At 39.2% G+C, this 23,965-nt stretch overlaps 1 protein-coding gene across 4 annotated transcripts in view; it reads right to left on the reverse strand.

Annotated features, from left to right (window-relative positions):
- Positions 1 to 4,499: 4,499 nt before the first annotated feature.
- The window catches only part of NUBPL (NUBP iron-sulfur cluster assembly factor, mitochondrial), a 211,904-nt gene continuing 192,438 nt past the window's right edge, over positions 4,500 to 23,965 (reverse strand). For 3 of the 4 annotated variants that reach the window (XM_055131554.1, XM_055131557.1, XM_055131556.1), the window contains 3 exons: positions 18,980 to 19,100; positions 13,636 to 13,718; positions 4,500 to 6,038 (listed from right to left, as the gene is read on the reverse strand). In XM_055131554.1, the coding sequence (XP_054987529.1) occupies positions 5,982 to 6,038; positions 13,636 to 13,718; positions 18,980 to 19,100 (261 nt within the window). In that variant the 3' untranslated portion in view covers positions 4,500 to 5,981. The remainder of the gene's footprint in view (positions 6,039 to 13,635; positions 13,719 to 18,979; positions 19,101 to 23,965) is intronic. The other variant, XM_004612155.2, reaches the window with a different exon arrangement.

The following is a 23,965-nucleotide window of genomic DNA, read 5'->3' on the forward strand; positions in this document are numbered from 1 at the left end:
AGCACATAACTCACCGTTTGCCTTGGATCCATCCCATCCCTCGTCGGGACCCTGCTTTTGGGGTCTAGGAACTGAGGGCAAGTGAGGCTTAAGTTGAGAAAGCAGATGCCTGGGAGGGAATAATATTTGAGGCCAATTAAATCCCAAGTTACAAAAGCATAATATTGTCTTCTTGTGTCTATACAAAAGGACATTGGTTTAAAGTAAATTATTCAAAAAGCATAAGGAGAGGAGAAAGGCAATGTTAACTTATAATATAAGTTCAGTGTCCTAGAAAGGTCTGACTTTACAAATTAACAGAGTCAGATTAGGGGGAAAAGCTGATTAACTGTTTGGGGGAAGAGAGCATAGAGAAGTGATTACAACTAAACAAAGGGATGGGAGTGACTCAGGAACACCTTGATGGGTGTGATTGGGATAAGCCTAAATTCCAGCATAAACTGGGATAAGCTCCTTGTGGTAAGGGGGGAAAGGACAAAGTAATGTCATCCTATAGCCTGGAATATTTGATACGCCAAAAACAGTTAACAAGTCTCACAATGGAGACGTTACTGGTACCACTCGAGCAAATCGATGAACAATGGGACGACAGTGCAACAGTGCTACAGTGCTAGGAAACCTTTACAATTAAATTAAAGAATATTTGATCCCTTTCAAATATTCCCTCTGTTTCCTGTAAATCTCCCTGTCTGTCTGTCTGTCTGTCTGTCTGTCTGTCTCTCTCTCTCTCTCTCTCTCTCTGATTTCTTCTCAGTACCTAACTGATGATCTATTTTGTCAAGTAGCTAAGAATTCATTTCTGGAACTGCATATATATGTATATATATATTACAATTTTTCTTTTAGTCTGTAGAAAATGACTGAATATTTTGTGATGTAATTAATTTCAAATAGCTCAGCTTAAATTTCACTGTTTTGTTTTTAATTTTCTTTTTTTCCTTAAGTTGAGTTTCCATGGGCTTACTAGAGGGTAAAACCATTTTTTTTTCCTTTTGCTTTGATCTTTGCTGGGGCTCCAACCAGCATGCTTAGGGCTTAACCCTGGTTCTGTGCTCAGGGATCGTGCCTGGGGGTGCTAGAGAGACTATATGCAGTGCCAGAGATGGAACCAGGGTTGCTGCTGCATGCAAGGTGTGTGCTTTAAGTACTGTACTATCTCTTTGCTCATCTTTCTTAAGCAAATCGAAGATCAATGGGAAGACAAGTGATACAAGCGATACTATCTCTTTGGTCCAGAGGATAAATATTTACAAGTTTTAATGGAAAAATGTTACCTTACCATACCAGCAAAATGCCAATATCACTTCACTATTATCCACAAGGTACTTCCTATCTGCTCTCTACCCTCTTAATAACCTCCGTTTTGTTTGCATTGGTTATTTTTGATTTCAGAGGTTCCCAAACTTACAGGGTCTGCCAGTTACTTTTCAAAACACTAATCATGCAGTGACCCCCCGAAAGTCTACCTTTTTTAAACAAACAAAAAGTGTTTCCCAGTTGCACCAGAATACAACACCCCTCACCCCCACACCCCACCAATTGTTCTAGCATTCCCAGGGAGCAATATTTCACACTTAGGGAAATACAGTTTCCTTGTTGTGTTTTTTTTTTTAACCATACATATTTATCTTTCCTTTCTGACTTACTTTGCTTAACATGGTAACCTCTAGTGCCATCCAGGTCATAGCAAATTGCAAGACTTCCTCTTTTCTTATAGCTGAGTAGCATTCTACCACTTCTCACTCATCTGTTGTTGGGTATTTGGTTTTTCCAGATTGTGGGTATTATAAATATATTGCAATGAGCACAGATGTGCGCATGTATTTTATACTTAATATTTTTTTGTTATTGGGTTAGATAGCTCTACTTGTAAGATTTTGAGAACTATTCATACTGTTTCCCTTAGAGACTGGACTTTTTAAATAATATAAACCATTCTCATTGTTGTGAGGTGGCTTCTCATGGTACTATTTGCATTTCCTTGATAGTCAAAGCATGCAAATCAAGTGTTTCATGTGTCTATTGGCCATGTGTTGTCATCTTTGTAGAAGTGTCAATTCAGCTCTTGTTACCATTTGTAAGGATGGGATTGCTAATTTTTGTTTTGTGAGTTCCATATACACACACACATATATTTATTATCCCTGTGTCAGATGTATCTATGTGAATATTTTCTCCCACTCAGTAGTAGGATTTCTTTTTTTTCAGTTTCTTTCATACCGTGGAAGCTTTTAAGTTTGTTGTAATCCCATTACTTTTGCTTTTGTTTTCCTTGCCAGAGGAGTTGAACTACTGAAGATACCTTTAAAGTCAGTATGATGACATTTTTGGTTTATGTTCTCGTCAATGTATTTTATAAATTTTGAGTCTAGCGTATAAATCTTCAATCTATTTTGAGCTGACTTGCGCATGATGTGAGACAATAGTGCAATTTTACTCTAGCTCTTCAGTTTTTCCAGTACCATTTGATAAAGAGGATTTCCTTATATTTTAAGCATAAGTAGATGATTCTACAAAGGCATTTTGTGTTTTCTTGGAAAGGTGAAGGGGATATTTCTGTCTGTAAATGAGAGATAAGGACTCAGATAAGGACCCAGAGACAGCTCAGCTCAGTGGCAAAACCCCACTGATCATTCTCCCTTCCTTGTAATGCAGGGAGTGTGGAAGCCTGTCTTGGTCTCTGAAAGTAGAATGAAAACTCTAAACTCTGAGGAAATTTTAGGAATGTAGAATAAATATGACCTCTAACAACAGGCAGGCTCTCTGTGCTTGAAAGTCTATCTTTGAAGTCAGCTCTTTGAAGCTTAGAAAAAGCTGCCACAGGCAAAATCTTAGAATAATCTTCATTCTTGCTCTTACAGCAATTTCCCTTCCTCCACTTCTGAACCTGCTTATACACTGCAACCACCACTGTTTTATTGGCATTCCTCAGTGCACTTGCAAAGCATAGCAGATAGCAGGTGTTGTCTCTAACTTGTGTATTTATGAGCACTTTTTCTGCAATATGTATTAAATTATGGCACAAGCTTTAAGTACCTTTGGAGATTACCTAAATCACTCTTTTCTGGGTAAAGTCAGGTGTGGTTTACTGCATTTTGATATTTACAAATTCTCAGTGATTATCTATATTGATTTCATCCTCCAAATACAATAGGAACACAACTAAATATCTACAACTTAAGTCATTGGATGATGATAAATGTGTGTCCACAATTACTTTTATTCATGATTACAATTAGCATGAATAGCATGGTCCGAAAATTTTTAGTCTGAATACAAGATCAAGGAAATGTTCGTTCCATTGAGAGCAAATGGAGCGGCAGGGACTAGTTTGTTTTTCATGAGCATCTTCTTGTTGAGGTTTAGCTGCAGTCCGACCTTTCCACACTCGTGGTCAAAGTTGGCCAGCATTTGTGCCGCTTGGCTAATGTTTGGTGTTATGAGAACGATGTCATCAGCGAAGCGGAGGTGGTGTAATTGCCGGCCATCTATCTTCACTCCCATTCCTTCCCATTCCAGTTGTTGCATGACGTTCTTGAGGGTTGCACTGAAGAGTTTCGGTGAAATGGTATCGCCCTGCCGAACCCCTCTCTTTACATCAATGATCACTTCCTTGTAGAATGGTGAGATCCTGGTGGTGATCCATAATACAGCTCGCAGAGGATCCTGATGTACTGAGTTTGAATGCCCTGTTTGGCTAGGGCTTCAATGACCGCTTCAGTCTCAACAGAATCGAAGGTCTTCCTTAAGTTGATGAACGTCAGACAGTGGCATCTTGAACTCTTGTGAAACTTCAATGAGTTTGGTCACTGTCTGGATTTGCTCTCAATGGAACGAACATCTCTGAACGCAGCAGCTATGTGTACCTGGGTCGAGAACTCAACAGGAGGAATGACTTGGTGCTAGAACTGTGCAGGAGGAAGAGAGCAGCGTGGAACACCTTAAAGAGAGTCGAAGAAGTAGTTAAGAGGACGAAGGATCTCCGACTCCAGGCACATCTTTTTGATTCCACCGTTCTTCCTGCACTAACCTCTGATGCCTCAGAGACCTGGGCCCTACGCAAGCAGGATGAAAATGCTATTCGGGTCTCCCAAAGAGGAATCAAAAGAGCTATGCTAGGAGTATCACGTCTCATTCAACTGAGAGAAGGAATCTGGAGTTCCATCTCCGTAGACGGTCAAGAATCAGGGATGCTGTCTCATTTGCCAAGATATCCAAAATCAGACGGGCTGGACATATAATTCGATTCAGAGATGACCTCTGGACTAGAGCTGTTACCGACTGGATTCCACAGGATGTCAAAAGACCGTGTGGTTGCCCACCAACAAGATGGTCAGACTTCTTTGTCAAAACCCTGAATGAACGGTTTGAGGCTCTTCCTGTTCCTGGAGCAAGCAGATATCATTGGGCTATACTAGCACACAACAGGGACAAATGGAGACGTTACTGGTGCCCGCTCAGCAAATCGAAGATCAACGGGGAAGACAAGTGATACAAGTGATACAAGATCAATTTTTTTCTATTAAAATTTAATTTTTATTTTTAAATAACTGGAGATTCACGTGCATTTGTAAAAAAAAAATATAGAGGGGCTCTGCTATGCCCTTTTCTCAACTTATCCCAATGGCAATATCTCATAAAACTATAATATCTTAATCCACAGACATAGTCATGATACAAACGATTTCCATTATTACAAGGATCCCTCAAGTTTTAGAGCCACACAACAATCCTTCCACTCCAAGGCCCTCCTTGACCACTGAAATCACAAATTTTCAGAGGGTCTTGAGACTTTTGAAACAAATTTTTTATTTCCATAATTTTGTTATTTCAAGAATAGAACTAGATAGTACATAACCTTTTGAGATTGGCTTCTTCGTTCCATGTTAATTCTCTGGAATTCACACAGGTTGCTGCATGTAGCCATAATTTGTTCTTTTTTATTGCTGAGTAATAAGTAGTACTTCAAAATATGGTTAGACCATAGCTCATTTAAACCTTCCCCTATTGAAAAAATCTGGGTTGCTTTTGGCCAACTGAAAGTAAAGTTGCTGTAAACATTCATGTACAGGTTTTCATATGAATAGAAGCATATAAAATATATTTATAATGACATATAACTCATTTCCTACCTCATTTACTACCTTTTGGACTGCTTAACTACAGGGAAAATGACATCCAAGCATTTGCCAAAGACATGAACTACTTCCTTATAACTAAGGATTAACTAAATGACTTAATTTCACCAGTCCTGAAATTTTATAACTGGGGATGGAACCCGGGGCCTTACACACACGAGGCACAAAGTGGTCTATTGTTGAATTACATACCCAATCCAATCTTAACACTATTAAGAATGTACTCAAGATAGTATCAGAGGTAGGATTCAAATCCAGATCAAAATGCATGTTGGAGACATTGTCCTTACCCAAATTTAGTATCTCCTTTATTTATTTATGATTTTGGATGATACCTGGTGATGCTCAGGGTTTACTCCTGGCTCTGTACTCAGGGATCACTCCTGGTAGGGCTCTGGGGACTAATTTTGTTGCCAGCTTTTGAATCTGGGTTGGCACATGCAAGGCAAGCATCCTACTCATTTACTATGTCCCCAACCTGAAATTGAGTATGTCCTTCCAATGACAAATTCATATCTTGTAAAAAGATTTCAGTTCTTTTCTGAACTGAAGACTGACTTGTACTATAAACTCATGTTCCCTGAAGAAGTAGTCCAATAAAATAAAATGAAGTTCTGCTGACCCTGTACACATTAGCTTTCAAAAAAAATTCCTAAATATAGCAGTTATCACTAATAAAAAATTTTATTTGTGAGCATTGCTTAGCAAATCAAATCTGAAACTAGGAAACACAAGAAAATAACCATGATTACTATTATTCCTACAGGTTTCACCATGACACTGCTGATTACTGGGCGATGTTGTCAAGCAGCAGGCTATTTCCAGGGCACTCTCAGATTCACTCTAGAGGGAGGGCAATCTTCTTACCACTTCTGCAGCAATGTTCAGATATGCTTTGGCCTGGAAGAGAACAGACACGTTTGTCCTCTAATGCTCCACAGTAGACAACAGATGACTCATGAACTGTTTGCAATAGCTGTGCTCTGAATTTAATAGTAAAAGTCTGAGTGAGATGAGAAATTCAGCAATGAGAAGATTTTTCTGTGTACCTTGCAGACAGGGAAAAAGCATTTTAGGTCTCTTGGAGGGCAACTACTGAGCAAGTGACCTTTCAGAAAAAAAAATATTTAGTACCAGCAATTACTATTCTTCAACCTCTAATTCCCCTGTCATCAAACTGGCGACCTAGTCTAGTTACAGAAAAATTACACCTTGTTCCTCTAACAAACTGAGATCCTGAGTTAGATATTGCCAAAACTTCTCTGGTGTAGAAGCTGTTAGTCATTTTAAAGAGGACAATTTATTACCATAGTATGGTAATCTCTGGGTCATCTTTGGAATGAATTTTCTTCATCCCTGAGAACTGAGTATAATTCCATCACCAATAACTCATGGGGCACGGGGTGGGAAGGTGCATGGAGTGATAAGCAGCCAACCCAGGTTTCAATCCCTGATATCACACAAATCCTGCCAGGAATGATTCCTGAGTGCAGAGCCGGAAGTCAGTCCTGAGCACAGCTGGGAGTGGCCCCCACCCCAAAGATAACTTACAGGATTCTTTCCCTGGAGAATTTGGGTACCAGGTGAGACCTGATGGAAACACGTGTTACCCTCCTCAGCTCTGGAACCCCCAGAGCAGATGCGTATTATGAGCAGCTCCCACCCAATGAGAGGGCCACACAAGGACCCTCAGCTGCAGGTTCAGTTAGAATAATGGTCATGGCATTTGCATTTCGATGATTTTAAACACTGCAATGCAAACATTACTTATTTTCCCTAGGTAATCTATAAGAAGTAACTGTAATTGCTGGGTCATATGGAAACTCTATTCTTGCTTCTTTGAGGAATGTCTATGCTTTTTCATATGGGCTGAGCCAGAAAATATTCCAATTAGCAATAAATGAAGGTTTCTTTTTCAATGCATTCCCCCAACACAGGTTGTTTCTAGACATTTTTTTAAAAAAAAATTTATTAGAGCATCACTGTGATGTACAGTTACAAACTTATGAACTTTTGTGTTTGCATTTTACTCATACAGTGATTGTTTACCCATCCCTCCACCAGTGCCCATTCACTTCCACCAATGATCCCAGTATCCCTCTCACCACCCCCACCTCATCCCCCACCACCCCACCCTGCCTCTGTGGCAGGGTATTCCCCTTTGTTCTCTCTCCTTTTGGGTGTTGTAGTTTGCAATAGAGGTATTGAGTGGCCATCATGTCCAGTCTATAGTCTACTTTCAGCTCTCATCTTCCAACCGGAATGGGTCCTCCTGACATCCTTTACTTGGTGTTCCCTTCTCTATCTGAGCTGCCTTTTCCCCTAGCATGTGAGGCCAGTTTCCAAGCTGTGGGGCAGACCTCCTAATCCTTATCTCTACAACTCTTGGGTGTTAGTTTCCCACTCTGTTATTTTATATTCCACAGATGAGTGCAATCTTTCTATGTCTATCCTTCTCTTTCTGACTCATTTCACTTAACATGATACTTTCCATGTAGATCCACTTATATACAAATTTCATGACTTCATATTTTCTAACAGCTGCACAGTATTCCATTGTGTAGATGTACCAAAGTTTTTTTAACCAGTCATCTATTTTTGGGCACTCTGTTTTTTTCCAGATTTTGGCTATTGTAAACAGTGCTGCAATGAACATAGAAATGCAGATTCCTAGACATTTTGATATATGTCATTCTCACTGGTGTGAGATGATACTCATTTTCACCTTAGTTTGGCCAGGAAAGGAGAGGAATGGAGGGAGGAAGCAAGAAGAGGAAATCTGGAATTCACTGGGGGCAAGGTTCAGGGGCCTGGACTTGCCTGCAGTGCAGGATGAAGGATTGGTAAAAATCTAAACCACTTGGGCCAACACAACTGTAAACATGGGGCCCAAACCACAATAATTAAACTTTGAATTGTGCCCACAGAGGAGATAGGCTGAGGTGCGAGAGGGAACCTGGGTTCATTGGTGGAAGGATGAAGACACTGGTAGTCGGAGTGGAGTGGGAATACTGTATGTTTGAAACCCTATCGTCAACAATTTCGTAAACCAGGGTGTAACTTTTGTTTTAAAAAAGTAAGACAATGAGTTTTCTAAAACTTAAAAATTTGTCCATTTAAAATTTTCTTATAATTAATTCATTTGTCAGTCCATCTCCATTTGCCAGTCCACCAGTCGGCTTCTTCTATAGTTCTGCACTGGTTTACAGTACTACTGCTGATAGCATTTCTTTTTTTTTTTTTCTTTTTGGGTCACAACCAGCAATGCACAGGGGTTACTCCTGGCTCTGCACTCAGGAATTACTCCTGTCGGTGCTCAGGGAACCATATGGGATGCTGGGAATCGAACCCAGGTCGACCACGTGCAAGGCAAACGCCCTACCCGCTGTGCTATTGCTCCAGCCCCTGCTGATATATCGAATTTCATACAGAACACTTAATCACCTTTCACTGCCTCCTCCTCCGGGCTGATCTTCCCTCCCCCACAGATGTTGCCCCCTTCCTGGCCTATTCCCCAGCACTTTCAGGTGGCTTGTTCCCTACTGGATATCAGTTCTCGTGTGCTTTGTTCCCACTGCCTCTGGGTATTCATTATTCTGCCATTATGTTTCTATATTTATATGTTTCATATAGGAGAGGTTATTCAGTGTGGGATTCTCTAAAGTTAGTCATGGGGGGAGACTAACATACTCCTAATTATTAATAGCTAAAATTTAGTAGAAGACAACATTTGCCAAGAATTCTTTATTAGATCCACAGCAACTTAAAAGGTAGCTTCCAATTTTAACCCCAGGCAACCCCCAATCCCCCACCCCGTGAAAGTTGGAAAGTCATATCATGACAGTTAGTGGAAAATAAGCAGAGCTTTGAGCCCAGGCTGACCAACTGCATTTTTCTCTCCCCCCCGGTGCTAGAAATGGAACCCAGTGACTCACTCCTGCAAGGTGAGTGCTCTACTACTGAGCTATGGCCTCAGCCCCGAGCAACTGACTAACTTTTAGACTGCAGAGGGAAAGAACTATTTGAGATCTATTTACACTGACTTGATAAAAAAAAGTGCTTTAAGGGTTTTTTATACATTTGTTTGTCAGAAGAATGTGCATTAGACTTTAGGGGGATGTAGTGTCCTATGTATGTCTGCTAAGCCCATCTTTTCCACTTCTTCCTTCAAAGTGAGTGTGTCCTTATAGAGTTTTAGTTTAGCTGATTTATCAGAGGTGCTAGCATGGTGCTATAGTCTCCAACTACTATTATACAGCTGTCAATATCTTCCTCAAGTCCTAGTAAGTGTTTTAATATTTTGTAGTCCATCATTAAGTACATAATTGTTTAGGAGTGTGTGGTTTTCATGGTGTATCTAATTCGTGATCATTAAGGAATGACTACCCCTGTATTTCAAACTTTTTTTAACCTCAAGTCCATTTTGTCTGATATATATTTAAGTAAGGACATCCTGTTTGAAGGAAATTATTTGCTGGAAATATTGTTTTACAGCCTTTGACTTTGAGTCTATGCTTACTCTGACTGTCCAAATGTGTCTCCTGTACACAGCAGAAAGTTGGGTTTCCTTTTTGGATTCACTGTGCCACTCTATGTCTTTTGATTGGTGCATTTAGGCCATTGATACTGAGTGAGATTACTGACATAAAGGAATTTTTTTTTTTTGCCATCATTATGTAGGGATCCAGAAGCCCGTGTCAGCCATGTGCAAGGTAAACGACCTATCCACTGTGCTATCGCTCCAGCCCCATAATTTTTGCAAGTTTTGTTTTAGTTATTTATATTCTACATTTGGAAATTGACATTTACTTTTTGAAAAATTATTCTAAGATATTTGTTTTGTAAATAGCCATCTTCAGGCCCCCATAACCATGCCACTGGACTCCACACCAGGCTGTTTTCACTCAGGGCGCCCCAGGGGAGGGCGGGTGAGAACCCTCCCCACCCCAAGGGACCCAGCCCCGGCAGGTAACCTCCACTACCAACTGCCACCACGCTCCAGGCCACTTTCCACATGCTCAGGCTGAGCCCCACACATGCAGCCTCTCAACATATCATCATAGAGGGAAATAAATATATATGCCTCTTAGAGAGCCTGGCAAGCTACTGAGAGTATCCTGCCTGCACGGCAGAGCCTGGCAAGCTCCCTGTGGTGTATGATGTGCCAAAAAAAGTAACGATAACAGGTCTCATCCCCCTGACCCTGAAAGAAACCTCCAATCTTTGGGAAAGACAAGTAAGGAAAGCCTGCTAAAATCTCAGGGCTGGGACGAATGGAGACGTTACTGGCACCTACTCGAGTAAATTGACAAACAATGGGATGATAGTGGCAGTGACAGTGATGTAGGAATCATGAACATTTGCGAAGTGTGCCCTGCCTTAAAAATGCCCTTTCTATGCTTCTTGCAAAGCTGGTTACAAGATAATGAAGTTCCAGAGCTGTTGCTTATCTGTGAAGCTCTGTATCATTTCTCCAAATCTAAATAACAGTCTAGCTGGTAAAATTATTTTTGGTAAGGTGTTTCTATCATGGAGATTTTTGGTTTTTAATTTTTTTTTTTTTACAATATTGTATCGTTTTACAAGGAAGAGACCTCACCAAACCAAATGTAGTGCAAACCACAAAGGGTTAGGCTCATCAAGTGCACACAAATGTCACCCGCAACAAAGGATCAGTAAATATCTAAACCACTAGAGCCAACACTACTGTAAATAAGGGACTCAAACTACAGTAATTAAAAAAAGGAAACAACAGGTCTAATGCTTATGCAAATGTATGTGTATATATACTGCTGGACTATTGCTCCAGCCCTTGTTAATGATATTTTAAAGATATGTAACTCAAAAAACTGTAAACACCTGCTTAGAGTTTTAAATCAGAGTGTCTTTTGATGACTCCCATATGTTCTTTATTATATTATATTCCTTTAACTTCCTGAAAATTCTTGCTGTGGAGAATCTCAGAGGTATTTCAGAATCTCTAGGAGGGCAGAAAGAATTTTTAAAATTTAAATGCAAGTTGAAATAAACTAGTAAGCAGTTTTTCGATTTTTGTTCTTGGTACCAAGGGCTGAACTGAGGGCTCCAGGTGTGCAAGGTGTGCCAGGTGTGCAAGCTCTACCATGAAGACATACCCCTTGCCATAAGCAATTACTCTTACTCATAATAAATCACAATAAAATAGCTACTTTTTTAATCTTTAAAAAATTTCTAAATTAATTTTTTCCTCTCATTTGGAGCCCCAGGTGGTGGGGTTGACACTCTGACCTTACTGCCTGAGTAACACTAAGAATTAACCCAACATTTGCCCTAATTGCTTTCTAAGGACCATCTTCCATTTTTAGTACTTTTGTTTGCTTACTCATTTGGGGATGGAGGGATGGGACACATCCAGCTGTGTTCAAAGGCTTGGCCTTGTTCAATGTTCAGAAGTGACCCCCTGGTGGTGTTTGGAGGCCCACATGTGGTGCTTGGGATTGAACTAGGATCAACTTCCTGCAAGGCAAGTGCCCTAAAGCCCTATACTAGTTCTTTGTCCCCCCAATTTTAGTATATGTTTAATATCAAAAATGCACAGAAAAAGGGGAAAAAGATAAATGCTACATTTTATTTATTCAAACAATCATATTCCTAGCAACTCAATTCCCTATATCATAACTGTAGACTCTCCAGGGAGGAAGGAAACAGACTTCTGAACTCCAAAAAGGGAACTAAAAATAAATCTACTTTATTTAGCTAGTATTCCTTCCTGACATTTCACTCTTAATGAAAACTAGCTCTTTATTTTCTAAGTTACACAAAATCAGAGAAAGCAAAATGGGGCTCAACAGACAGTACAGAGGTTTAGATGCTTGCTGTGTTGCAGCCAATCCTGGTTTTATCCCCAGCACTGATACTGATATGGTTCCTTGAGCACTACCAGCAGTGATTCCTGAGCACAGGGCTAGGAATAAGCCCTCAGCTCTTTCAGGAAGTGGCAAAACCAAAACAGAACAGAAAAACACCAAAAAACGACCCAAACCAAAGAATACATCAGAGGAAGTAAACTATAACAAAATAAAATTTGTCCATTCATAACAACTATAATAAAAGTTGTTATGAATGGACAAATCTACACAATTATAAAGTTATGTCTGTTACATAATGACTGGGGGGGGGGAGCTGAGGGTGAAGTCATTAGGAAACTGGAACTCAAAAAAGAGCACAAGAATGACATCAAAACTGATGTAACACATGATGGCTCATGTTTATATTTAACTTCATTAAATATAAATGCTGTGATTGATTTTATTCTTATTAGGAAGAGTTAAAAAGAGATTTTCATGCTTAAGTGATAAGAGTCTCTTGCCCCTGCACCTGGCTGTCTTTACCGGGGCCCCTCGAAGGGGTGGGTTGAGTTTCCCTCCCTGCCCTGAGCAAGAGCTCCAGCAGCCGAAGACCTCTGGTACCCAGCCACAGCCATGCTCAAGGCCCCTCTCCACACATTTGGACGAGCCTCATGCATGAAGGAACTGGCAGAGGAACCCAGGTGTGCAGGACCCAGGGCTGAGATTTCCAAGCCTGCTCGGATTGGGACTGGGCCTCTTCTGCCCAGATCCCCCATTTTCCAGCAGCTAGGCAGTCACACCCAGGGACTGCCCCTGGAGCTGTGTAATCCCATCAACGGCCAATATCCAAAGGCTATAAAACCAAGCTCTCAGAAGCAACATCTTATATATCTTATATCTTATTCACCCTCTTGGAGAACCTGGCAAGCTACTGAGAGTTTTCTGCCCGCATGGAAGAGCCTGGCAAGCTCCCCGTGGCGTATTCATATGCCAAAACCAGTAACAATGATGGGTCTTATTCCCCTGACCCTGAAAGAGCCTCCAATGCAGCACTGTTGGGAAGGACGAGTAAAGAGAGGCTGCTAAAATCTCAGGGCTAGGACGAATGGAGACATTACTGAGACCACTAGAGAAAATCGACAAATAACAGGGTGATGATCATGACGATGATGATGAAGGTCATAAAGTGTCAGAAATCTTGAAAATTTCTCAACTATGTAATAATTTTGTTGGCTAATGAAACCATGTTTTTTTAACCTCACCTTTCCAATTATAATTATAAAAACAAAGGCAATAAACATTCTTTTAATAATGGTATTATTTCCCAAAATCCAACTTACGACTTTGTTATATTAGGTTCCCTTCTCCCAACAATCAGCTGAACTTCAAATATTTACATATAAGAACCTTGGAAAATTAAATCATTTAACCAGGAATATAAAAAAATCACAAATTCTCACGGTGAACTTGTTTAGTTGATAATTCAGAACAAACATTGGTATGCTTACTGTACAACTAATTTAATAACATAAATATGTTAGCTAATCTTTGATATATTTGTACTGCAAGAGAATTTGTATTTTCTCAACTCTGTGTAATAATATAATAACTCTAATATGTTATAGGGTATATATCACCTATAAAAATGCATGTTTAAAAAGAAAACTTACCTCTTCACTTTCAGGCTGTGAAAACACAATTGGCTGGCCTGTGTCTGAGGCTTCCCTTATATTAAGATGTAGTGGAATGTCTCCTAAGAAATTCACAGATACCCATTAGTACTACAAAAGTTTATATAGGCATTTAGAATTTCATTATTTGAATTTTAGAAAGAAACAAAATCTAAACAAAATTAATTTAAATCAACTTGAGTTATGACTATCTTCAAATTTCTAATCCATGTGGGGGAAGGGAGCTGCGGGCTGAATGAGGGCTAGAGACTGAGCACAGTGGCCACTCAACACCTTTATTGCAAACTACAACAGCTAATTAGAGAGAGAGAATAGAAGGGAATGCCCTGCCACAGTGGCAGGGTGGGGTGGGGGGAGATGGGATTGGGGAGGGTGGGAGGGAGGCTGGGTTTACTGGTGGTGGAGAATGGGCACTGGTGAAGGGATGGGTTCCCGAACTTTGTATGAGGGAAGCATAAGCACAAAAGTGTATAACTCTGTAACTGTACCCTCACAGTGATTCACTAATTAAAAATAAATAAATTTAAAAAAAAAAAAGGAAAAAAAAAAGAAATTATTGAGGGAATTGTTGCATGAACATTGTAGGGCTGAAACTTAATCGTGAATAACACTGTAACTGTATTTCCCTGGGATTTAATAATTTTTTTAAAAAAGAAAAATAAATATATAAAAAATTAAATTAAAAAAAAGAATTTCAAATGAAATTAGGAGTAAACGATTCCATTTGAGGGTAGTATCATGAGTGTATATATAAAAATAAAAGTTATGTGGCAGCTAATCAAGGGATAAAGGTCTCTGATTTATTCAGCGCTGGAGGTCATCCAGAAAGAAATGGCTTGGAAGGCATTTGTAAATTATTTTTCTCTGTAATGTCTGATTTACACCACATACTAAGAGGAAATTGAAGAGGAAAAGATGGGGAGACAAAGTAGTTAAAAAAAAAAGTACAACATAATCTTCCCATTGTTGGCACTGTGTGAGCTAAGAGAACTCCTGAAGTGGACCAGACCTATTACATCTACTTCATACGTGTTTATTGTGCAGACTTTTTTTCCTTGATTATGTATTATTCTATATTGAACCATATGTAACTTGGTTAGAGCCTGATAAGATCTCGGCATCCAGTAAGATTCACTAATGTACACACTCAGGTCACAGAGTTTCATCTGTTTGTGAACCACCTCCCCGCCCTTGTTTTTAGTGCTGTGAGAAGGTGTCACATACACACACCAAGCTTTGGTGCTCACTAGAGGCCTGCACATCAGAGTGTGATGCTTGTCCTGGGCTGTGGTGCTCCCTGAGGACTGCATTCCTTTAGTTGTGGTGCTCACAGACACCCAGATGTGGTACAGCTGGAAATAACTTTTCATGCTGAGGAATCACAAACAGCAGCACTGCCAGGATGGTGGTTGGCACAGGTGGGAGCATCAAAGATATTGAACTTGTAGCCTTAAGCTCACAATGCAGGCACTTCTACATCACTAAGCTATCTCCCAGGTCCTACATTGATTATGTGATAAGATTTAGAGGGATACATGTTCACATCCATCACTGAGTAGGTCCTTTCTATCACACCATAATAAAGTTTTTCAAAAGACAGATTTAAATCTAAAAAATGAAATCTTCAGTAAAAAAAAAAAAGTAGAAGTGACTTGTCAAGATGCTTAGTATTTTTAGAATCACTTCAAATCTGTACCAAAGTTATGGAAACATGTTTGTGTTTTAAGATACTATGCCAGCACCACACCAGGCAATGCCAATAATGCCTAAGGCACATATTATGAAATATAAGACTATTAACAATTAATACTATGAAGTACAAAGAACTGATATTTGATGTTCTTCTTGTCAGCCAATTTTGAGATCATAATTAACTCTTTAAATCTTTTCTTGCCTATGTTCAATGGTCAAGTGTCCAAATGACAAGATCTATGAATATTTCAGTAGTTACTTGATGATAACCTTCTCAGCAAATACGAGGCCTACTAATAGATCTACATAAAACTACAGGAAGCTATACAAAGGGTGAGCAAGGGTAACTATTTTTAAATATAGAAAATATTTTTAAATCCATAGAGATTTTTCTTTTGATTTATGAAGTGTCATTATAGCAAAGAATCCTGAAATCGTTCATTTAACTGCAGTAATGGAAGTTAAAAAGTCCTTTGGGAAGCTACCTATCCATTTTCTGTTACAAAAATCTTACAATTCTACCTACAGGCACAAAAGAGTAGACCAAGAAAGAGGGAAACCTTGTGAGAGAACAGGTGGCAGGAGATTGGCAATGAGCTAGCAACTCTCTGCAGAAAAGATGAAAGGGAGTAAAGCTATGGAGAGTGGGTAAGGAACAGCATTGCCAGGAAGTACTGGTCCCTTGAGGGCTAGGTCTGAAGGAAGTGAGAACACAATTCAGAGGTATACCCTGAAGTATTTCTGTGTAAGGATCTGAGACCTTGACCACTACACTTAAACTGCCACTGCAGGGAAATACAGATAAAGTTCTAAGCAACCATTTTACCAAATAATCATTTAGAAGATAAGATTAGTGGATGAAATTAAATGAAAAGACAGCCAGGGAATCTGGAAAAAGCTAATAAGGATTCCTGGGAGGTTGAATCAGCCATGAGGCTGTAGCTGGGAGAATCCTTCCCCTGACTTCACTTCCTTATTCCCACATCCAACCTCTTTACCACTGGAGCTCAAAACTCATGTTCCTAGGTCATCCTGCGGAAAACCCATGAGTGCACTAAAAGGAGACATGAGTCTTGAGCTGGAGCTCTACATTATTTCATCATATTGCTATTAGGCATAACTGCCCCTTGCACTATGTAGTTTTTAAGATCAGTAATTAAAGCTTCTAATACATCCTTAGAGTATTACTCATTTGTGAGATCTTAGTTCAAATGTAACTTTCACTTGTGAAACTTTCTCTAGGAGATATTTCAAATTATAAAACCCAACTGATACAATTATTCCAGCCATTTATAAATTATGTAATTGTAATATTGCCAACATAATTCAATAATGGACTTATAATTACACATTTACTTTATTATATAAGTAAATGTCAATCTGTTATGTTATTATGCAAATTTGGGAAATTGAGCTTTCTAGGTTCGTTAAATGAAAACAGTTGCAGAATATAATTAGTAGCTATAATTATAGTAATGTATTAAAATATGTCATTAGTATTCACCTGGTATTGTGGTGGCTGCTGTAGTGCAAATGTATAACAATATATTTAAGACAAACTTTTAGAAACTTGTCACTGTCACTGTCATCCTGTTGCTCATCGATTTGCTCGAGTGGGCACCAGTAACGACTCCATTGTGAGACTTTGTTACTGTTTTGGCATATTGAATACGCCACGGGTAGCTTGCCTGGCTCTCCCATGTGGGCAAGATACTCTCGGTAGCTTGCTGGGCTCTCAGAGAGGGGCGAAGGAATCGAACCTAGGTCGGCCTGCATGCAAGGCAAACGCCCTACCCTCTGTGCTATCACTCCAGCCCATGAAAGATTCAATTCCAAGAAATTCAAAAGTAGTCCAAGATCATTTTGTAAAATGCAAGCTTCCTACGTAGAGAGAAAATCTCTCTGTCCTTCAAAGAATCACTTCCTTGTTATATCTATGGTAAGTTTAAACTGTGGTGGTTTTCAATCCTGCAAGCAACAGTTTCTATTTTCAGTTGGTGTTTTTTCACAATATGAAAATTAATCTGAATATAATATAATAAATAATATAATATAATAATAATAATATAATAAAGAATGTTTTGAAATTCCTTTATGTAAGGGATCTTACAGTTAACTACCTAAAACTAAGACTTCACTCTGTCTTCTCTATTCAGCATGATACCTGTCCTAACCCAGAACAAAAACTCATTCCTAAGTAAAATATCAAAACATGCTTTCTAAACAGTCCATTAAGTTGTTTGTTGATTTTTTAAAAAATCATGCCTTTAACCAAAAATCTGTCTTGCTCACATACACATAATTATAGTTTTACTTGGAAAACTAATTTTTCAAGTTAATAATATAAATGGTGAATATAATGTAATTTTCAGGTGCCATTTCTTATCACTGTCATCACTGTCATCCCGTTCTTCGATTTATTTGAGCGGGTGCCAGTAACATCTCCATTCGTCCCAGCCCTGAGATTTTAGCAGCCTCTCCATATTCGTCTTTCCCAATGATTGGAGGCTCTTTCAGGGTCAGGGGAATGACAGCTGTTACTGTTACTGTTTTTGGTATATCAAATACACCACGGGGAGCTTGCCAGGCAAGAACTGCCATATATTATAGATATGGAAAAAAATTAAAAGATTATAGAAATTATGATATATGCTGTCTTTCTAGAGCAGGAAAACATAAATCTAAAAGTTATCAGGAAGGTATTTTTATGCATGCACCAATAAGGGACACTTTCAAAGTTTATTCCAACACACTGAACAGGTTTTTTGCATGCTTTGTCTGTTTGGGGACCATATCCAGTGATACTCAGGGCTTTCTCCTGGCTCTGTACTCAAGGATCACTGCTAGTGGTGCTCAGGGGGTCAGTGGTATCAGGGATCAAATAGGGACTGTCATGTGCAAGGCAAGTGACATAACTGCTGTACAATTTTTCAGGTTCTTTTGAAAAAGTATTTTTGCAAGATCTGTTTATGCTGAGAGATTTGTTCCCAACTTAGCAAATAACTTGATTATGATTATTTAAAACATAGGCTTCAGGATCCCAGAGATACTACAGTGGGTGAGGTGTTTGCTCTGCACACAGTCAACCTGGGTTTGGTCCACAGCATCCCATATAGTCCTCCAAGCCCACCAGGAGTAATTTCAGAGTACAGAGCCAGTAGTAGTTCCCAGTATCACTGGCTATGCCCCACCCTCAAAACAAAAACCCCAAATCCAAAGAATCGCCCACAGGCTTCAAGTCCTAGGAATGAATTCTAAAAAGATAAAGAAAGATTAGTACATAGAAACATTCTATGTTCTATACCAACTTAATTTAGAGCAAAAAGTCAAAAGCGGTTCATCACTGGCTTGCTCTGCAAGTCTGTGCTCTCCCTTGAATGTGTATCTTGCTTGCCTGTCTCTGTGTCTCTTTGCTTTCTTAATTTCTGCTCTAGAGAAGCCTGTGTTCTCTCAAACATGTACTTCTCTCTTTCTTCCCCTTACGTCTTTCTAAATAAGTTTTAATAAAAAACATCTTGCTTAAAAAAATAAAAAAGCAGTTCATCACTCTCAGAGACACTCCATCACCATGCCCTTGCGTACTTTCCCTTCTGCCATTTCCTCTGTAACAGAATATCCCACATGTCCTTACCCAGAACATCAAGATCAAGGGTCTGTGCTAGCTTTCTTGCACCATCAGCACCAAAAATATGAGTTTTGTGTTGACATTTTGGGCATTGGAAAACGCTCATATTTTGGATAAGGCCCAAAACCTGTAAGAAAAAAATACACTGATATTAAAACAAGGTTAAACCAAATTTCAACCTGTTCATTCAATAATTTTTTACTGAGTGTCTAGTGGGTTATAGTAATATAATGGCAAATATATTTTCCTATGTAATGCTGGGTATTGAATTTAGGGCTTTATAACTATAAGGTAAGTGCTCTACTACTGAGCCATTATTCCAGGAGAGTTGGCTACGTGAGGGTGATGGTCTTTGTTCTCAAAGAACTGGCTAGCTAGCAGGACAGAAAGACAAAAGTAATTCATTTTAATAACATGATTCACACCAAAGAGATAAATGATAAGGATTTTAAAAAAAGTCTTATCACAAAAGAGAAATCTCTGGGTTGCTTGGTGAAAACTGTTTCTTTAGGTTGAGGGTAAGAAAGGAGCTGAGGTCACAGAAGAATTCTAGGCAGAAGAAAAGACAAAGGCAAGGCAGTAAAACGTTCCTGATGGCCTATTTGGCAAGAAGGTAATGAAGAGTCAGAAAGAAGATAGTTTGTTAAAAAAAAAAAAGGTCAAGATTAAATAGTAAGGTGCTAAGTACCATCCACATACATAAAACCTTCTCCTTGAATAAGCAGAAAACCACAAAAACCATATTTTAAAAATTAGGGTAACAGCTGGCAGTGCTCAGGGGCTATGGGCACCATGTCTGCCAGCGATGAAACACAAGACCTCACACAGCATCTGAGTTATCTTCCTTGCCCAAGCACAGAAAAGATGAAGAGATGGTATTAAAGAGGTAGTGTTACACAACCAGATCTGTCTTTTTAGACAATTAGCTATGACAGCAATTTGGAAAAGAGAAGTGGGAAGAAACACGGGAAAATAAGTAATAAGCTACTGGAGAGAGAGCAGAGTGATAGTACAGCAGGGAGGGCATTTGCCTTGCACACGACCAACCCGGGTATGATCCCGGCATCCCATATGGTCCACCAACCGTCACTGTCACTGTCATCCTGTTGCTCATCGATTTGCTTGAGTGGGCACCAGTAACGTCTCCATTGTGAGACTCCATTGCTTTTGGCATATTGAATACGCCACGGGTAGTTTGCCTGGCTCTCCCGTGTGGACAAGATACTCTCAGTAGCTTGCTGGGCTCTCGGAGAGGGGCGGAGGAATCAAACCTGGGTCGGCCAATCAACACCAGGAGTAATTCATGAGTGCACAGCCAGGAATAACCCCTGAGCATCGCTGAGTGTGATCAAAAAAGCCAAAAAAAAAAAAAAAGCTAACTGATAGCATATATTGAGTGTTTACTATATACCAGAAACTAGGAAAAGGCTTTATTTATTCTTCACAAGAGCCTTACAAGATGGACATTTTATCTATTCCATTCTATTTTGAGGAAATGAGCTTACCTAGTGTAAAGGACTGAAACCCAACTTTAATCAAATTGCTACTGTTGATAGAAAAAATTTAAACCTTCTAGAAAGTGTCTGTCTTTCTCAGTTTCCCTAGCATTTGGCATAAAACAGTTACTTCATCAATATTAGCTGAATAGAGACTATATAGATATATCCTTATTTATATTCTTTTTAATCCCAGTTTCTTCATGATGAAACTTTTCTAGAATAAAAATGAGCAACATGAAACTTAGAGACTTAGAGATACTTAGAAACTTAGAGACTTAGAGACTTAGATACTTAGAGAAACTTAGAAACTTAGAGACTTAGAGATGTCTGTATATGCTGATGAATTCTGCCAACAAAGTCAGCATTATCAGAGATATCTCCATTAGGAGACTTGCCTTAAACGAAGAACAGCACTGAACGCTTATGATAAAACAGAAACAATAGGAGGATCACATTTGTTGTTCTTTCTGAAAAGGGAAATCTTAGAAAAGACTAAAGTTTCCCATACATAAATGAAGACAAATAGTGAGAGACATAAATTTGTAGCCAAGAATTTTCAAGCATCAAATATATGCCCTTTTGCTGAAGTGTACCACAAAAAAATAAATCATGCTGTGTTTTGGAATTCAGTACCATCTTCAGAATGCTAGAAGAAAACACAGCTTAGTGTCAAATAACTTATTTGTTTATTCTCCATGTCTATATAACACCTTCATTGCTTGGGCAGTTTTACTGCCATTTATGTTAAATGTGAAATATTTCCTGTCTGTAGGGCTTTCTATGCAAACATAAAAATAACCCAAGAAATAGGAAAAAGAAAAATACTTAGGTAATGCAATAATCTAGTGAAGGTTTATATCAAGGCAGAGAGAATGAGAAAGTACTCCTATTTTGAAATTTCTTAGATGTCTCAAGACACAGAGGCATGGAACAAGAATGCATTTTCAGTTTGTATAATTAACATATCACCACTAGTTATTACTTGTTCTCTGTGGATTATATAAATGTACCAGACATTTTTATGCAGGCTATATAAATCTTATAGACAGAAGACTATCACCAAACTCAGTATTTAATGAGCTCCTATATGCCAGTAACTAAACTCATGGAATAGCATATAGCAGTAAACAAAACAAGATGAATCTCCCCCCCCACCCCTTGGGACACTATTCAGCACTGCAATTGGATAAAGACATTGGACAGATGATATTGTAAAATACTTACAAAATAGAACAGTGCCTCTGGAAGCAAAGTAAAGAGCATTATGACTGTACATCAGCAAGAACTCGTATCTACTCTGGGAAGCAAAGATTTCCTTGAGGAAGTATCTGAGCTGAAAGTTAAAGATTAAGGAGGTGAAAACATGGGGGAAAGTGTTCAAGACAGAAGAAGGAAGCACTTGTCCCAAGGAACTGAAAGGCCAATATGGGTGAAGGATATGTGTGGAGGGGGGAAGAGGAGGCTGGAAAAGTAGGCTTAAGGCCATGCTAGGGGTCTGTTATATGAGTGTAATTAGAACTCATTAAATAAAGCTTTTAAATCATAGGGACCACTGTATCTACAGTTACAGAAAACACACCTCTCTGAGTTTTAGGATCTTAAAAAAATACTATTAAGTGAAAAGAACTAAAAGAACTTGCCCAAGTGTGTTCCCTTCTTAAGCAAATACAAGCCCAGGGCTGAGTTCCCTAAAATCTCTAAGTAGGGGCTAGAGCAATAGTATATTAGGCAGGGTGCTTGCCCTGCCTGTGGCTGAACCTGGCTCAATCCCCAACATCCCATATGGTCCCCCAAGTACTGCCAGGAGTGATTGTTGAGCACAGAGCCAGCAGTAAGCCCTGAGGAGCACTGGGTGCCATGGTCTCAAACCCAAAGTAAATAAATCAATTAATTTAATTAAATCTGTTAGTAGCAAAAGAAGTGATACCTGTTAAATCTACCTAAAACATTTACAACTTTTCTGGACACAAAGTCAGGATTTTTCTTCCCTAGCAACTAGGTGAATGTATGTGATTTGTATTAGACAGTGAAATTTGAGCACAAATGGACTAGTCAGAAGTGTTGTATCCAGGCAGAAGCTTTAAGTGAAAATTTCCCATTATCTTGTTCTTTGTCCTTGTAAGCAGTGAGTTTTCTAGACAGCGACTTCTTTATAAGTTTGCATGCCAGAACAAGAGAATGCAGAAAAGTGCCGTGTCATTTAAGTAAAACCATAATGGACATGAAGCAAGAGAGAAAAGTATCTGGTGTTGTTTAAAATTACTGAATTTCAGGATGAATTACTATATATAAAACCTAACTTATCTTAGTTAAACCATGGGTATAGGAGGAGCCTATTAAGATTTCTAATTCTGATCTACTTTTAATTCCCATTTTGAATGTGTCTTTTAATGTAATATTAATGCAGCAACATATGTATACCATTTCTATATATTTACATATTATACATGCTCAAACATTGTTTACTGGTAAATATAACTTAAAAAAAATGAAGGTTAAAAAAATTCTCCATATGGGGGGGGGGAAGAGAGATAATACAGCAGGTAAATAGATTTCCTTGAACACAGTTGTCATGGGTTTGATCCCTGGCACCATATAAATTGCCCTGAGCACCAGCAGGAGTGGCCCCTGAGCATAGAGCCAGCAGTAAGCCCTGACCACCACTGGATGTGTTCCTAACTGCCCCCGCCCCCGCCCCCAGCAACCCCCAAATCCTCCACATGTTTGAAAGCCAGATTTGGACAATGCTTGGCTTTGTTACTGATAATATGGTAACATTTTCTGGTTTAAGGATAAATGCCTTAATACTGCTTCATAGAACATCTTGAATAAATGAGTCCACTTAACTCTATGATTTCCTCATATTATACCACGCTGCTTGAAAACAAAGGGAAACAAAAGGAGGGAGGCAACACTGGGCATGAACAGCCCTACATTGTTGGCCCAAACAATGAAATGACAGTGCTGGGCTGAGCATCATGAGGCGAGGCCCCTGGAACTCTACACTGACCGCCAAAAGAAGGGAGCTCCCTCCCCCACCAAGAAGACAATTTTCAGTGTTGCAGAACAGGACAGAACAGACTCTGAAATGACTATATAAAATGGAGATGCCACAGTACTGCATGTTAGTTGGTTATCCAAATGGAATATAGGGGGCCAGAGAGATAGTTTAGTGGGTAGGGCACTTGCCGTACATGCGGCTGACCTGGGTTCAATGCTCTGCACCACACATGGTCCCCTGAGTCCTGACAGGAGTGATACCTGAGCGAGCACATAGCCAGGAGCAAGCTCTGGGCACAGACAGTGAGGCCCCAAAACAATGGAAAATAGGGAATGGAAATAGGGAATGAAAAATAGGGAATCTGAAACCCATATCTTCACTATACAAAGAAATTATTTATAGTTGGAATTGTAGAGCTGAATGTAAATGTTACAATAACACTTAAAAAATACCCAGAAAAATATGCTAACACTCTTAAAGGCAAACCAAGAT

Source organism: Sorex araneus, chromosome 3 (genome assembly GCF_027595985.1).
Source record: "Sorex araneus isolate mSorAra2 chromosome 3, mSorAra2.pri, whole genome shotgun sequence".
Taxonomy (NCBI): Eukaryota; Metazoa; Chordata; class Mammalia; order Eulipotyphla; family Soricidae; genus Sorex; species Sorex araneus.